This window comes from Vicia villosa, linkage group LG4 (assembly GCF_029867415.1).
Source record: "Vicia villosa cultivar HV-30 ecotype Madison, WI linkage group LG4, Vvil1.0, whole genome shotgun sequence".
NCBI lineage: Eukaryota > Viridiplantae > Streptophyta > Magnoliopsida > Fabales > Fabaceae > Vicia > Vicia villosa.
In genome coordinates this window covers 15,634,074-15,651,487 of record NC_081183.1, presented here as the reverse complement: position 1 = coordinate 15,651,487, position 17,414 = coordinate 15,634,074, and the positions used below count along the sequence as shown (strand labels likewise).

Here is a 17,414-nt window from a genome sequence, read left to right as displayed (position 1 = left end):
AAACCAACAACTAAAAGATAGAGATAATAAATAAACGGCTAAATTACAGTTTTTTCCCCTATTTTGGTATTCTCACGGTTTTAGTCCCCCATTTTTTTTTTAAACAGTTTTGGTTCTCTATTCCAATTTTGTTCATGAACATAGTACATGTACATAAACAGTTGGATCTAAATTGGGATAGGGGACCAAAACTGTTTAAAAAGAAAATTGAGGACTAAAACCGTGAAAATATCAAAACAGGGGGACCATAATTGTAATTTGGTGAATATTCATATTCATTAAAGTCACCTATTGCACTTTAAAAACAAGTCACATAATGGGCCAAGGCTCACTTGAAGGAATTCAAACAACACTAATAATAAAATATGAAAATCGAATTTATTATTTTGAGGCACAATCCTTTAACCATAAAGGTTTTTAGATAATTCTCTTAGATCTATCCGTGTAGTTATGTGATGGGCAAGTTCATCAAATAATTAAGGGTCATGCTAACATGTGCCCTAAGGGCATATGTTAAGGATATTATAATTAGAAAAAGTTAAATGTTATTAAATGCAATAAAGTCATATTTAAAGTTTTGATACATTGAATACACGCGTTCCAAAAAAATATTTCTATAAATATCTCTTTATCTTGTGCCCTTGGGGCACATGTTAGCTTTTTCCAACAATTAATGCTATTAGTTTTGAGAATCACAACACCTAATGACAAACGACATTTAATTTTCATGATTAGAATCCCTTAAGTTAAACAATGTTTGACGAAGTCCTTTATCTCAACGTTCAATATGCTTTATGTAATAACAACCATCAAGCCACCTATGATGACAACACATCATATCAAACAACGTTCCGTTCAACTAACCATTAATCTTTGATAAAGGTATTTGTTCAAGAGTTATATCAAGTTTCATCAAGCAAAAGACTAAAGTTCTAGATAAATTTGCTAAGTCAATGTTAAATCAAGCAAAAGATTTAAAGTTGTGAAAGAGAAAAAAATGTAAAATCTCGCCTAGTACACTATATTTAAGGCATATCTGACTGATTAGTTTTTTTTAAAGAGGTATTAGAGTAATTCTAAAAGTACCAAGGCAATTACATACACAAAAATATTTTTTTTTTAAAACTCTCTAATTTAAATAAACTTTTTAAAAACCTATAAAGGCTTGTATGATACTTGTTAATGCAATATTTTGTCAAAATATTATGCCTGATACATCCGAACACATACGTTTTTAAACAACCAATAACATTTAAAATTGTATTTAATAGAAAATAACCTCAATTTTATAAATACAATATGCTATACACATAATTTACCATACAAACTAAATCGCATCAAAATCGGCACCATCATATAAATCTATGAGAAATTTTGCATTAGACTTTTCCCATTTGATTCTCTTTCAATGGAGTACATTCAATTTGCTAAACTCATTCATCATAACCAAAAAAGAAAACTCCTAGCCAATTGCTTTGTATTTGGCAATGTTCTCTCCACTACGTAGATGTTTGTGGTAAATGACATCCGATTCAAGTAAACTTACACAAAATGTCTCATCTTTAAACACTTGCTACAAGATATCCATTTTTCACTTGATACTAGAAAACTAGTCTGACCAAGAACTAGGACTTCTAGAGTATTGTCATATCATTTTATATTCTCATATAATCATCCTTATGAGATGTAAACTCCCAAACAACAAATCCATCCCCTGATATTGATTTCTTGATTCATAATCTTGATAGGGGAAAAGAAGTGAAAATGATCAGTCACACGCAGCACCAAATTCATTATCAAAGTTGAACAAGCACACCAGCTTTTCTTTAAAAAAATGTTCTTCCTTTCTTTCTTCTCTGACATATAAAGGCTCATTACAAACAGCATTGTTTAGATGAACAACAAAGTTAAGGCTCATTCATAACACAATATTTCAAATGCAGTTTTGGTTCAAAATATACATATATGACAGTAATAATATAGCATGTGGATAGTCATTATCCAATTAGAAGAAAAAAATTTTAACTTTTGCAACCCATTTTCCATGTGTGCATCCATGGTTTATGTTTAATATTCAATTTCAACCAAATTTGAATTTCATGGCATTTGAAAACAATTTTAACAAGTTGAGCAATAATTCATACACGTGCGGACGCACATGCACATGCTTTTAACTAGTCATTATAAATGTCAACCAGATACATACCTTTCATCATGGTTACACTTCTTAACAGGTGGAAGATACACAATTTCAACCAAGAATATATCCCTAACTTGTATGTAAAATCTTTTGGAACTTACAGAAATCATGGTAAATTAAGATTAAGATTAAACAATGAGATGATTTAGCGTGTGTTTGGTAAAACGGTGGTATACCGCTACCGCGCGTCCTGAGCCACTCCACTTGTACCGCGATTTTGAGAAGCTACAAGTTGTATGATAGGAAGATTTTCCCTACCAAGAATATGGAATTAGGGTTTCAAGAATAAAAGATAAAGACATTAAAATAAACTAAGAAAATATAGATAAAAATAACTTTGATTTCTTTGATACCCTTAATTGTGTCAAAGACACTACATATATAGATCCCATAGTGGATGTTCTATTAAAGGCCCAAATACACAAAAGCCCAATACAGTACTAATAATATAAGTTCTATTATTACCCCCTATCAATAACAATACTACTAATATAAATCATATAATACCCTTCTATCATTGCCGCGGGGTTCACTTGAACCTTGTCCTCAAGGTTCTAAAATCAAGATGAGAAAAGAGATATTGTTAAAATTGCAGCAATGTTATTTGTCTGTTTTGAAATATGCTTGTGTGCATTTAAAGGCACCCTAATGTTGAGAGCAGATATAATGATTAATGCAAGACACACCAAAACTGAGATTAATGCTAAGATTAACATCATAACAATAGCCATTATTCCATTCACTTCATGAGCATATTGTGCTGAAGCTGTTGCCAATACCGTTAGAGGAAAAGAAAAAACCCACCATGCCACACTGAATTTCTTCGTTAACCTCAAGCAGAATAAAGCAAAATATGCCTTTGATGATGTGTTACTAACCTCATTGCAGTGAGCCACTTTTGCTTGCGCCCATTTAGGAAGTCTTAAAATATTATATTTAAAAGATAAAGCCTCTCCATGAATACTTTTTGAGTTAAGCACTCCATTTGAACTTTTTCTCTTTTTCTTCAATGAAGAGACATCCATGCTATTGATCTTGCAGTGCTGACTCTCTTCTTTGCAAGATGATATATGACTACAAGCATGAGGTTGACTAGGGATTCTTGAAGGCATTGGATTACCTTTTTCCATTATTTTCTCCAATATTTTAGAAGACAGCAAAGTGGACAATTTCCATACAAACACACAACCATCACCATCCACTGAAATGATATGCTTGCAGTCAGGCAAAAAGATGACACCAGTAACAATTTCAGCATGTCCTGTGGACTTGGCAACCATTTCTCCCGTCATAAAGTCATATATGCAAATGGTCTTGTTAGAGAATGAGCAAGCCACATATGTGCAGCTTGGATGTCGAAGTCCGATGGAGATCGTGTCTTCCCATCCATTATAATTCCTTGAGATACATGTAACGATGATGTATAGCATAGCATCAATCAATGTCACACCAACGACGAACCGGCCTTGCGTAAGTTGGCGTGGTCCAGGGTCAAAAACCAGAGTAGCAGTTAGCAGCAGATTTGTAAAGTACATATAAAATTGGACCTTATATGAAGAAATAACAAGCTTGTCCTGGTGTTCATAGTATAAAGAAAATAACTTATTCCCATGACTTTGCAAAACAGATGAAGGCATTTTAGCAAACAGGTGGAGGGCGACAATTGAGAACCGAGTTTGAAAAATTCCAACAACAGTAAGCTTCGAATGATGCAGTCCATGATCGAAGATTATAGTGTTAGTTAATGGCAGGTTTGCGAAATTCAAATTAAGCTTCTTGAACACAAACCTTAAGAGAAATGTCAACTTGGTGAAAACGAGAATCTTCATAAAACCCCAATCCTTGACATGAGGCTCAATCATGGAAGTTATGAGAGATACATCAGTTGAGATGCTGGCAAGATTTGAAGATATCTTGTGAGAAGGAAGTAGACTTTTCTTCTTCTTTAAGATGAGTGAAGGGTAGAAATAAATTTCAGTGTCATCGGTTGCAGTGGAAACCTTGACTATGATGATAGAAAGCTCTAGCTCATAAAGAACCGCGGTAACATCGTGTAATAGTCCATTCTGATCATGGCAGCAGAATTTCAAAAGAAAAACATCAAGAGACTTAGTTGGCTGCAAATCAGAACAGTAATAAGAGATTCCAGAAGCTGAGGAACAGGAAAGATATGCTTCAACCATCCTCTTCTTCAACAAAATCCACCTTGTCTTCTGTTTTGGTACAACTCCAGACACAAACAAGGCTTTTTCTAGTTCACCTTCTATAGTCTTGGTACCAGTTCTTTTTTGCATACCCTGATAACCAATACCGCAGTAAGCAAAGAAAATAGCTACCTTACGAAACTTGTATCTTATCTTAGTGCCTTCGGCGGTTGTGCATTGTTGTTCATCATCAGAAGTAATGGTAGACATCTTCACCTTCTTGGGCTCTGGCTCCTCCGCAGCGAGATTAGGTGACGTCTGCGGAGATGAACTTGAACTTATTGGAGTTTTGCGGCTGACGGTGTATGGTTGGTGGGTGTTATTGGAAATGTTGGAGTGGACGAGATTGAAGATGTATGGGCAGATTGAGGCACGCATTATGTCGGGAATGGGTAGGGTGGTTGGGGAATTAGTGGCTATGTCGGAGTCTAGGGCCTGGACGGTGACGAGGGGTCTTGCGGCTACCATTTCTAGGGAAGGAAATGGGGGAAGATGAATTAGGGTTTTGGATACTGGCGTTATCGCTAAGCTTTTACTTGGATCCGGCGGTTTCGGCGGAATCATGAAACCAACAATTTTGTGAAAATCCAAGAAGTTGGAAAAATGTTTAGCCCTAGGAATTGTTACAGATACAGGAGATGTAATTTCCTCACAAGATGTAGATGCCTTGGAGAAAGACAAGTGAGTTTCTTTGTGCTTAACAGTGGGGGAAAGCTTCCGAACTTGTAGGTCACCATCAATTGCAGGAATTTGTTCGACAACAGATTCTTCATGAAAAGAAGTTTCATATGTAGATTTCATCGATTCCTGATCTGGTTGCTCCTCCTCATCTTCTATTGGCAAAATTTCTCTCCATTCAGGTTTAAAATGATAGAGAAACACGGTTGTGAATGAATCCCAATTAGTCAGTGGTTTATATTGAGATCTCCATATCCACCATTGAAGAGCACGACCTCGAAATGAAGTGATAGCTTTTACAATTTTTAATGTTTCCCGTGTTCTTTGCTCTTTGAAAATTTTCTCAATGCAAAGAATCCACCAGTAAGCATCTTCTTCTTCTTCTCCATAGAACACTGGAAAAGCCATATAATTTGAGAGAATGAGATCAAAATGAAAGCACCAATTGATAGGAAGATTTTCCCTACCAAGAATATGGAATTAGGGTTTCAAGAATAAAAGATAAAGACATTAAAATAAACTAAGAAAATATAGATAAAAATAACTTTGATTTCTTTGATACCCTTAATTGTGTCAAAGACACTACATATATAGATCCCATAGTGGATGTTCTATTAAAGGCCCAAATACACAAAAGCCCAATACAGTACTAATAATATAAGTTCTATTATTACCCCCTATCAATAACAATACTACTAATATAAATCATATAATACCCTTCTATCATTGTAGCTTTTGTGAAACGTGCGGTGTTACCGCGATTTCCTTCAAAAGACGAACATAGGCTTAGTGGCAAATTAAACCCTTTGATCTTAATCCTTTTGTGAATAGTTCTGGCATGTAGTAGAAAATTCGAAGATCGAAAAAACTTCCATGCTTGTTTTTCTTATGCGGAATTCCAAACTCAAATGCTGACAGCAATTTAAAATAAAATGTGTTATGACTTATGACGGATATGCTTTATGAATGATTCTTGCGTGTGAAAACATTAAAACTAAATCTTCCTAAAAACATAATAGTAAGAGAAAACTCACATCTTCAAGTGCGCCATCACAAGTCATAAAACTGCATCAAGAATGGCAGCTAAATCGAAAAGGATTGCAATACTAGAACCATGTTCACGTCTTCACAGCCGGTTCAATGTTGGACCAGTGTTTAAATATCATCCAAGACTCTACCGACGGTCGACGACAATGTCCCCTTGAAGGTAGAAGAAGCTCACAATCTTCCTCATCTTTATTGCTATGACGGTAACCTGATTAATGTTGTTGACAAAAACAAATAACAACAAATAGGTTAAGTTTTAAGGCACACTCCGATTTTACTTTTTTTTTCCTTTCAAACCTATGAAGCATGGACACACACATGACACTGGTAATAATTTGAAAAATTAAACAAATTAAACGTAATCACAAGTGTCGGTGTCGGTATCTGATATAGATACTGACATACCTTTTCTTAGAGATGTTAGTGCTACCGAGTTTCAAACTAGCACGTACTAAATCACCATGATGAGTAGCACATGAAATTTCTACTTCCTAAAAAACAAAGAATGTATAATTGAAGTTTCTAACAATAAGTACGGATCCACAATGAACCTCCTATCAAAGTGGTACTCCATAGCAAGGTTTTAAATGCGGCGAAAACAGCTGCAACAAAATGGTATCAGAAGGTAATTCACATTGCGACAACAGCAATCAGCGTTGCAACACCTGTACCGATCGAAATTGCAAAAGCATTTCGACGACCACAACGCAATAGCGACCGATATCAAAAACAGCTCTTATTAAAACTAAAATGCAACAGAAACTTTGATTACATGTTCAATGTATAAGCAATAATAACATGGACATTGAAGAAATCAGTGAGCAGTTAAGTATGTAATCACAGAGACACAATCCAGGTTCCCAGCACAGGCACAAGCTGCACCAAGAGAACAAGACACCAGATGTGTGAAACCATACATCAGAAGTACCTGCTTTATTCATCACTTTCTTATCTATCCATGCATATAAATTATAAACTCACTTTAATTTCACCCATCAAAGCTACAAAATCTAACACATACACAAAAAAAAAAAAAAATCAAATAATAATGAACTATGGCAAAGAAAGTATCAGATGAGTAAGGTGAAAATCAAATCCTGGAAAAAGAAAACTACCATCAGCGAAAAGCTGGGCAATTTTTACAACAGGATCATCAACATGGATCTTCATTTTATTTCCTTGCACACGGTTTTCATAATCAAAACAAAACAAAAAGGTGTTCATGGTTTGGATTTTTGGAAGGAAAAAGTGACTTCGTACGCCAGATCTGAATGCACTGTTTCAGCCACCGTGATCTGCTGTGTTTCCAGATCTCTCAGTGTTGTTCCGCCAGATCAAGCACGGTGTCTTGCATGGTGGCAATGCCATTGATGAAGATGAATGGCAACGGTTTTTTTATCGAAAAAAAAAAACAAACGGGAGAGGTGTTACAATTTATGCCCAGCCCAATATATGATTTTCTGAGCCACCCAAAATTGAAATTTCTCACCCCACCCCCATAATATTTAGGCGCACCACCGAAAAGACAATTTTGTCCTCGTGTTTCCGTAGATGGATTTCCGGAAGCACCTTTTTTTTTAAGTTTACTTTATTCCGTAGATGCACATACGGAGTCATTCCGTGGATCCATCTACATAAGCGTTTAATGTTATACTTCACGCCAGACCCTTTCCCTCCCCATTCTTCAGTTTTCATTTGCTCTCTCTCTCAAAAACCCTCCCAACCCAAAAATCAAACAACTCCCTCCCTCCATTTTAAATGCACGATCAAGGCACAAAATGGTTTTTCTGGTGATTGAATAGTGGAGAAGACGTCATTGTTGCGTTCTCTGCTTTTAGTAGCTTCCGTAGATCCATCTACGGAAGAGATGTACGTTAGGGCACTTCCGTAGATGTATCTACGGAAACACCCAAAGTTTTTGAAAGAAAGGTCCTTCCGTAGATCCATCTACGGAAGATCCCAAGATTTTTGGAAGAATGGTGCTTCCGTAGATGGATCTACGGAAGAGTAGTTTCCTGTTTTTATTTTTATGTTTATTTATAAATACGCAGTCTAACCCGATCATTTTTGTATCATAATGAAGACATCATGACTAACGGTCCAGATAGGGACATACATGGTAGGACAGCACAACACGCATCCGTTCGGCGAGAACGGACGTTGCGCACAGTATCTTAGGTGACCGATGGAGCTACGGTTGTACTTGTCCTACTCCTACCTTCTACTTCTACATTCGACACACCCATTTCAGCCGGGCCCATTCTTTCTGTATCGTCGACATCAAGCCAGGACCCGTGGGACACTTGATGCCAGGAGTAAAGTCAACAGAGCCCTTGGCATTGGCGGAGCTATAGCCCAGCGAGCCCGGACACGCGCCCGGGCTCAACCCCTGCTTTCGTTGTATACTCCCCACACTAATAGTCAACTTTTAGATAACATCAGGGGCAAAATTAGTAATTTTTAGACAAAATTAAGGGCAAAATTGATAAAAATAGGGTGTAAAATTTTTGGACAAAATAAGGGCAAAATTTTTAGACTAAATCAAAGGCAAAATTAGTAGAAACAAGATGTAAAATTAATAAAAACAGGGTGTAAAATTTTTGCCCAGGCTCCCTAAAATTTCTGGCTCCGCCACTGGCCCTTGGTGGACTCAAAGGCGGAGACGGAGCTGGAGGACATGGCTAGAACGGTACGCAGGATGCTACCCGGCATACTCAGTCATTTTTATATTTGATTTGTTTATGTATTTTTGATGATGTACTCGACTATGAGTTTAGATTATGTATTAGACCGACATTATTTATATATAGTATTTTTATTGGTCGACGCATTGTTGTCTTTATATTGTCTTTATATGTAATTCTTAATTAAAAAATGTGTGTGTTTAAAAAATGGAGTTTTTAGATGAAAAGGAAAAGAATTCAAAAAAGAGCAGACTGTTCCGTAGATGCATCTACGAAACACTATGTTTTCACCACCTTCCGTAGATGCATCTACGGAAGTATTTTTAAATTGAATAAAAGGTGTGTTTAAACATGATTTCTTTGATTTTGTACGCTTCCGTAGATGCATTTACGGAAGAAATCAAATATTTTCAAAATATGGAGTGCTTCCAGAGATCTATCTACGAAAGTTGGGAGCAATAATGAAAATTCCTTTGGTGTGTAAGAAATCCATGGAGTTGGATGAGAAATTTTCCAAATTATAACGGGACACTTTCCATTTTTCATTATTTTAAAAATGTCCTTAATAAAATAGAAACAATTTTTTTTAACAAAAATTTTTGTACAATATTAAAAAATTTGGTATATCCAAAATTTTAGGTAGTTGCAATTAGTTTTGGTAATTTTAAAATTTGTGGTAAAATTTGAAAATTTTGGTAAAATCCTAGAAATTTCAAAATTACTGTATAATCTCCCGAAAATTTCAAAATTTCCGATAAATTCTCAAGGAAATTTCAAAATTTCCGGTAAAATCTACTGGAAAATTTAAAATTTGTGTTAAAATCTCCCTTCTTTAAAAATTTTCCGCTATCGCCAAGGAGATTTCAAATTTTTTGGTGAAAACTTTGAACAAGGTTATTTAGGTGTCAGGTATAAGCGTGAGAGTGATAGGTTAATTTCTCGGATTTGAGCAACCAAATTGGAATTTTACGATTAGCGAGGTTAAAAATCAAACCGACTTAATAGAAAATCAATAATCGAACTAAATCAAATAAAAAAGATAAAAAAATCACATTGTTCAAACGTGTTTAGGTCATTTTTTAATAAAATCGTATGGTTCGATTTGGTTTGCGGTTTGTATTTTGCAAACCAAATTAAAATGTATTATGTTACAACCAAAATTTTACTTAATCCACATTCAACCCAAACTCAAATTTATTTTGTCTTAGCCTTACGATTACAAACAATTTTCTCTTCCTCATGCTTAAAATTTCAATTTCAACATTTTCTAATATTTTCTAACAGTAACGCGCCTTCTTTTCATCTTTTTCGCTAGATACATCTCACCTTTTCTTTTCTAATCTCCCCTCTCCTGTGTTCTTTCCTTTTCATTTTCTCATTTGTATGTTATTGTGCTCTCTTTCAATTTCATTTTTATCACACCTATTCTTCTCTAGTATCGCCTCTTTTCTGCTCTTTCTTTTTCATGTTCTCTAATCTCTCATCTGATATGTTTTTTCTATTTCATTATAATATTTTTATATTTTTTATGCTACAATTTTATGTTTTCTTATTCGCTTTTATCTAATTTTATTTTTGTATATTGAATGGAAAGTTGTCGTCGAAATATGATGGATTTTATTGTTATTAGGTAATGTATGAATGACTAAACACAAAGTTATGTTGTTCTTTATATGTGTGTGTGACTTAATAGAAATATTGTAAAAACTTGATTATCAAAGTTCATATATGTGATGATTAATTTGTAGTTATTGGAGATGAAGTTATCAATGTCTATATCTGGAGGACAACACCTTAAGTCTAACAGTGCTTGGTGGAGTCAGTGAAGATCTATGATCAAGCAGTGTGTTTTATGATGGTGTCTATCTTGAAGAGCTATCTCAAGCCTCACCACAAGAAGACGTAAGATTCTAGTGAAGTTCTAAAGTCAAAGATAATATATCAAGGAACCTGAAGTTTCAGAGTTGTGAAAGAGAGGAAGTGTCAAAGTTCGTCAAGTCTGTGTCGAGTGATTTGTGTCTGTAAAGGTATAAGACTAGCTCTCGAATCCAATAAGGTAAATCACACACGCATTTTTGAATGATTGTAAATCCTATCTCATTTTATTAAAACAACTATAAAAAATTTTAGTGCCTAGCTAGTTGGCGAATAGCTCGAAAAGTTATTTGTAATTTCATTTTACATTGTATAATCGATTAGCTCTTAGGACTAATCGATTATCTTTTTTTTATTAGTCGATTAGTAATAATTTTTTTGATAACCTTCCATTTTTATACTTGATAATCGATTATGTCATTTGCTTAATTAATTTTCAGAATTAAAAAGGCCCATGAACCTTTTCTTTTTTAAGCCAAATTTTGTCCTATAAATAAAGGGCTCCCATTCACTTCATAATATACTAGAAATCGTATTTTAAATATCTTTATCCCATTATCCTCTCTCTCTCTCTCTCCCTCTCTCTCTCCCCCCCCCCCCCCTCTCTCTCTCTCTCACACACACACACACACATTTTTACCTTAGTGCTTTTGAGAGTGGATTTTTTTTATCCGTGAGGTTTCTGGGTCTAGTGTAAAGGCAATATTGTAAAATCTCATTGGGAGAAATTTTGTTTTGGTTGTGAGATAAACCAATTGAAATTTTTTTGTTTGGTTAGTGAGGTGAACCTGTGAAAATCCCTTGATTGGTTGGGAGGTCTCTGTATTTAAATCTCCAATTTGGTTTGAGAGCTTAGCCTGATGTTAAAAGATTTCAATTGGTTCGAGATTGTCCTGGTGGAAAATATATTTGTTGGTAGCCATTGTAAAACTCCAATCCTTGTATAAGGAGGTTTGTGGGAAAATCACGTCCAAAGCTCACATCATAGTGGAAAGTCTAAAAAAAATATATTATTGGGGTAGGAGTGAAGGTGCGAGAAACACAAGAACTATGAGTTTGAATTGGGTTGCACCAAATATAATCTTTTTGCAACTCAAAATACAAAGTTAACAAGTGAATAAAGATAGATGAACACAATATTTTTATCCTCGTTCACTGTTAACAAAGTTACTCCAGTCCACCCGCCAAGGTGATTTTTCCTTCTCAATAAGGACTTAATCCACTATAACCAAACCGATTATAAACAACCACAGTGACCATAACCAATGTCTTCTTGAGACTTTAGACTAACATTAGTCCCCCAAGATATCAACCACAATAAGTCCGATCAACCTTGTTGACAACCCCAATAAGTTCAGTTCATCCTAATTGTGATACCACTATGACCGCAGCCAAAGTCTTCTTCAGAATTCTAACTAGCACTTAGTCCCCCAAGGTATCTATCAACCAATGTTGATTTACAAAGTGTGTATTACAAATATTCTTCTAATAAGCATATTACACAATGTTTTAGTACAACAACACAAAAGTGTTGAAAGCAAGATATGAACAAAATCTCCTTGCTAAAAATAAAAAACTACAAAGAAGTTAACAAATTTTGTGCAGTGCTTGGGTGTAGTTTTGTAGAATTGATTCGTTGATTTCAAATTCTTCCAATGACTTCCTTTATAGTGAAGGATAGATCCGTTGAAGGGTAGAATAGAATATACAAAGTACAGTTGTAAAGTCCTCAACGGTCATGGTGGAAATGGTAGATAACAAGTACAATAGGACTATCCTTATACGGCCCTATAAAAGTATAGGTCATAGTTTACATTAGTACTTTATGCTCACATCACACATAAGCCTTTCTTGATCTTCTAAGTCTTCATAAGCTTTTAATTGAATGTTGATTAAAGCATGTTGTAAAAGTATCAGAATTTGAATCTTCAGAGCCTAAGTCTTTGAGTCTTCAAAACCGGTTCAGCAGAACCTTGTCTTTAGAGTCTTTAGCACTTGGTCTTTAGAAGAGTTGTCTTCAGATCTTCAGAACTTGTTCAGCAGAATATTGTCTTTAACATCTTCAGAACATGGGACAACATAAGCAAAGTCTTCAGATCTTCAGAACTTGTTCAGCATAACCTTGTCTTTAGCATCTTCAGAACAAGCGACAAAGAAACAAAGCTTTAGTAGGTCTCCAAAGCTTTCTTGTAAAATTCACGATCACAAGCTCTTGTACTAATGTTCCTTAGAATCATTGCAGAAGTAGTATCCCATAATCTTGACTTCCTTTGTAACACACATTGGTATTCTTCCAAAGTGCTGAGTTCAAAACTTAATGACGTCATACACCTTCTTACCAAAGTCAAAACCAACAAGGCAAAAGCTACACACTACACAGAATCCATTAGAATATATAATTGTTCTCTTATATACCATGTAAAGTTATCATCAAAACTTAAGGCCAGATGCAGAATCAATCTTGTTCTTATAAGGCGTAGGTCACATTATTAGACTAAATCTCTATAAATCTAAGGTATTTTTTCTCTTTCCTTAACTCTTTACTTTTTAGTTATTTATATCCGTTGTATCACCATCTATCTGATTTTTTGTTTATCAGTTCTTATCTCTTATTTGTTTTACAAACATATTTTTAAACTATAATTTTGTTCAAGATTTTGATTTAGAAATGGTGTTTCAAACCCACACACTTCAACCTCTTTTGTGTTTGGAGTCACATGTCCAACAATATATTTCTTTACCACATGGTCGCCCTATTTCCAATATTAGACCCTCTAAAGTTTAGAAGTTGCACATATCCATTTATGGTCTCAAACAAGAAAGAAAGCAATGATACTCCAAATTATCCATATCTTTGATTAATTTGGGGTACACTTTTTCTCAAGCAGACCATTCCCTCAATATAAATCAGATAAAACCAACTTCATAACTCTTTTGGTGTATGTTGATGATATTGTTCTAGCTGAAAATTGAATGACAGAGATTCACAATGTTAAATTTTCCTCGACCGACAATTCACCATCAAACATCTTGGCAAATTAAGGGTTTTCTTGGTCTTGAAATAGCCAGATCAGAAGAAGGTATCATAGTCAATTAGGGAAAGTATACTTTTGAAATCCTTGAGGACATATGTTACTTGAGTGTCAAGCCATATGCCATTCCTCAATATCATATAGCCAAACTCTCTCTCAATGATGACACTCTTCTAGAATACCATAATTCATATAAAATACTCATTGGAAGACTTTTGTATCTCACCCATACTCGAGTTGATATTGCTTTCTCTATGAAACACTTGAACCAATTCATTTCTGATCATACCTAATCAGACTGGATCGCCAAGGACTTCAATTTAATGGGCTCCTAAGAACGAGGGGGTGTACCTGCAAGGTACTCTGATGCCAAAGTGAGAAAAGGGAGCAATCAGAGTACAAGTACATAGGTTTAGAGTGAGAATGAGTGAATATCTGTCCCTCTAGTGAAAAAGGGTATTTATAGCCCCAGTGCTGGGCCAAGATTCCCTATTTTGGGTTGGATTATTGGAGGCCCAGAAATAGGAAACTGCAAGGATCCTACGTGGTAGGGAAGAGTCAGCAAGTGACTCACGTCCTGGATGGTCTGACCGTAGGGTTTAGAGGTGGAAGACCGAATTTCCCATTAGAGGGTTGACCACGTGCTCTTCGTGAGGCACGTGGGGAGAAAGCTCCAACGGTCATAAGGGACGCGCGCTCGATTGGGCTTGGACCTTAAATTGGGTCTTCCCATCTATGAGCCTACTCGACCCAAACCAGAACAATTTCTAAACCTCATGTTCCTCATTTCACTGCAGCCTCTAATATTTTGAGGTACCTCAAATCTTCACTAGGGATATACATTTTCTTTTCCATCATTACTCATTTAAATTTGCATGGCTTTGCTGGTTTTAATTAGGCACAATGCCCTGACACAAGAAAATCTATTACATACTATTGTGTCTTTCTTGGTTCATCTTTAATCTCTTGAAAATCTAAGAAACAAAACATGTTTTCAAGGTCTTACACTGAAGCTAAATATTTAGCATTGACCTCTCTTACATGGGAAATTCAATGTCTGCATCACATTCTCACTGATTTTGGAATCAAACTCCTTAATCTTTCTTCCATTTATTGTGGCAGCAAATATGTTATCTACCTTGCACACAATCCAACATTTCATGAGAGAAGCATATATACAGAGATTGAATGTCATGTTATTTAAGATAAAATTCAAAGTAAACTAATTCACCTTTTTCCTATCAACAGTTCCAATAAACTTGATGATGCCTTTATCAAACCTCTTCATCAACCTTCTTACTTTGTCAATTTGTTCAACTTAGGTCTATGTAATTTTATAGTCTAAATTAAAAGGAGATATTGATCATATCATATGTTACTTATTTTACAAGTAACCGTTTCTCCATTGTAACTAACCAACTTTTGCTTAGCTTTGTTAATTAGAAGTTAGTTAGGTTTATCTCAATTTTTTTTTATGGAAGTTGGTTAGGCTTGCTAACTAACTTCCTTTTAATCTCTTCTTATCTGTGAAGCACTAGTAAGCAATTTTAGACAAAAGAACAAAATTGGATACACATTTGGTATTGGTATGGGTATGATACACATATGATACATATTGAGTATGTAGTTTTTTTTGTTTGATACGCGTGTTGGCACATGATTGGTATGCGAACAAAGAAAAAACATGGTTTTTTTCATCGATTCGTACACTTTGAAGTTTTTTAGTTGGTCAAATTTAAAATTTTAATTTATTTATAAAAGGAAAAGTAACATGTCAATTTTATATAAGCTTTCATTCTTCTCTTTCAGATATGTTGTTCTACAATTTTCACGTTTCAGCCTTTGACTCAATGAATTATTAATATTTATTTTCTTTTTATGTCATTGAGCTGATATGGACTCTTTTTAAATAAATATTTTTTATTTGATGTTTTGATATATTTGAATAATTTCTTTTTTAGCAATATATTGTATATTATTTTTATAATTATATTAAAAAATTATATTGACATTATTTAGTTTTTTTTAAATGACGTATTCTGTGTACCAGTATAGGAATAGTACTGGATACAGATAGGTTCTCAAAGTAGGGCAATCTAAATGATCGTTACTGTATTAAAGTTTAATGTTTTTTCATTCTTTTCCTATCTTTCAAAAACATATTATTTAACCCAATGAATTGAAGGAAATTGAATTCTCCGCCATCAGGGTTTTGACACATTCATGCAATCAAGTCTTTATCAACCGCTTGATTTTAATCGCACAATTAAAAAAAATAGATTTAATTTTTTTTAATTATAATTTTAAATTAGAAAAATTCAATTAAGACCAACCGATTAAATACGACTGATTGCGTGAATGCGTGATAATTTAAGGGAGGAAATCAAGGTCCAAATTGAACTTCCACAACCAAATGCTATGAGTTGAAATGACATGTCCAAAGCCAATTAATGTACCTTCTATAGACTTACTTTACTTTAGTGTAACAGGGTGATTCTTTATATTTTGATTTCTTCATTATATAGCCTTAACATTATTTTTTATATTTTTAAATCTTTATAACCGAATATATAGCCTTTGTTTGATCGAGAAATATACATTTACATATCTGTCTATTTTGTCAAATCATCGATTACCCTAACTTATGGTTTTTTAACCTTTTTACTTTTACAATTTTGACATGTAATTAAGAGACTCATTTTACTATTCCAAATTCATAACCTCTTTTTTCATATAATCTCATTACAAAAAAAAAAAAGGATTGAGAATTAATTACAAAACATGACTATAGTCTATATACATAAGCAACATGGCAAACTAATGAACCAAACCCATGTCATAATTATCTTGCCAAAATGAATTGTAGGCATGTTCTTCCATATCCAGCCCATCATCACAAACCATTAAATGACCAACCATCATCCCATCCTTCTCATCTCCAAAACACTCCCAACTCCCATCATCAAATTGGAAGGATGGTATCAAATCCATATCAACCCATTCAACCTCAAACTCATCCACTTGTCCTATGTTCCATGATTCATTAATGTAATTTTCTTCAAAATTGCTCTTCATTTGTAGTAATTCTATACTTGTTGAATCATGATGATGATGATCACCCATCTTGGTTTCACTAATTTCAGCCTCAAAAGATCTTATCAAACTATCTAATCTCTCATCATCATTTTCATCACATGGTAACTCTTCCATTAGTGACATGAGAAGATTATCACCTTTGATTTCTACATCATAACCCAAAGTTTCACAAACTTGTGAAGCCATTTGTTAAATATTATTAAATTTGTTTAATATATTATAACTTAGAACAAGAGAAAAAGGATGAACAATAGTTGAGATAGAATAGAGAATGAGAGAAAAAGGCTCAAGATGAATTGATTGTAAATGAGGGGAGTTTGGGATTTATATAGACACTGCCACGTCACTTCATGAAGGGGACATTACATCTATCATGGCCTAGAGAGTCATGTGCATCACATGGATATGGAAGATCATGTTGCATAGCAACTTAGCAATATGGCATAAATAAATAAATAATATAAAGTTGTGGGATACAATAAATTAATATAAATAAAAGATAATGTACGGTTGTTGTGGCAATAAGGATGGTTCGTAGTGAGCAAGATATTGTGAAAATCTTAGAAAATGACCTCAAAACCTCAATTGGAGATGGGTG

At 34.4% G+C, this 17,414-nt stretch overlaps 2 protein-coding genes across 6 annotated transcripts; both read right to left on the bottom strand.

The window, feature by feature from the left end:
* Positions 1–1,137: 1,137 nt before the first annotated feature.
* On the bottom strand, positions 1,138–7,584 carry LOC131594577 (uncharacterized). Of its 5 annotated transcripts, none has more exons than XM_058866750.1 (4): positions 7,245–7,582; positions 6,117–6,337; positions 5,799–5,993; positions 2,445–5,477 (listed from the first exon to the last, which is right to left on the bottom strand). In XM_058866750.1, the coding sequence occupies exon 4, from the start codon at positions 5,203–5,205 to the stop codon at positions 2,761–2,763; it is 2,445 nt and encodes an 814-aa protein (XP_058722733.1). In that variant the 5' UTR covers positions 5,206–5,477; positions 5,799–5,993; positions 6,117–6,337; positions 7,245–7,582; the 3' UTR covers positions 2,445–2,760. The 5 variants fall into 5 exon arrangements, 4 of the variants coding, with proteins under 4 accessions (XP_058722733.1, XP_058722731.1, XP_058722732.1 ...); XM_058866748.1 differs by having other exon boundaries at positions 6,535–7,580; XM_058866749.1 differs by having other exon boundaries at positions 5,799–5,847; positions 6,117–7,580.
* Positions 7,585–16,426: 8,842 nt separating this feature from the next.
* Positions 16,427–17,131, bottom strand: LOC131598882 (uncharacterized). The gene has a single exon (XM_058871455.1). It carries the CDS (start codon positions 17,000–17,002, stop codon positions 16,538–16,540), a length of 465 nt encoding a protein of 154 aa, XP_058727438.1. The 5' UTR covers positions 17,003–17,131; the 3' UTR covers positions 16,427–16,537.
* Positions 17,132–17,414: the final 283 nt, after the last annotated feature.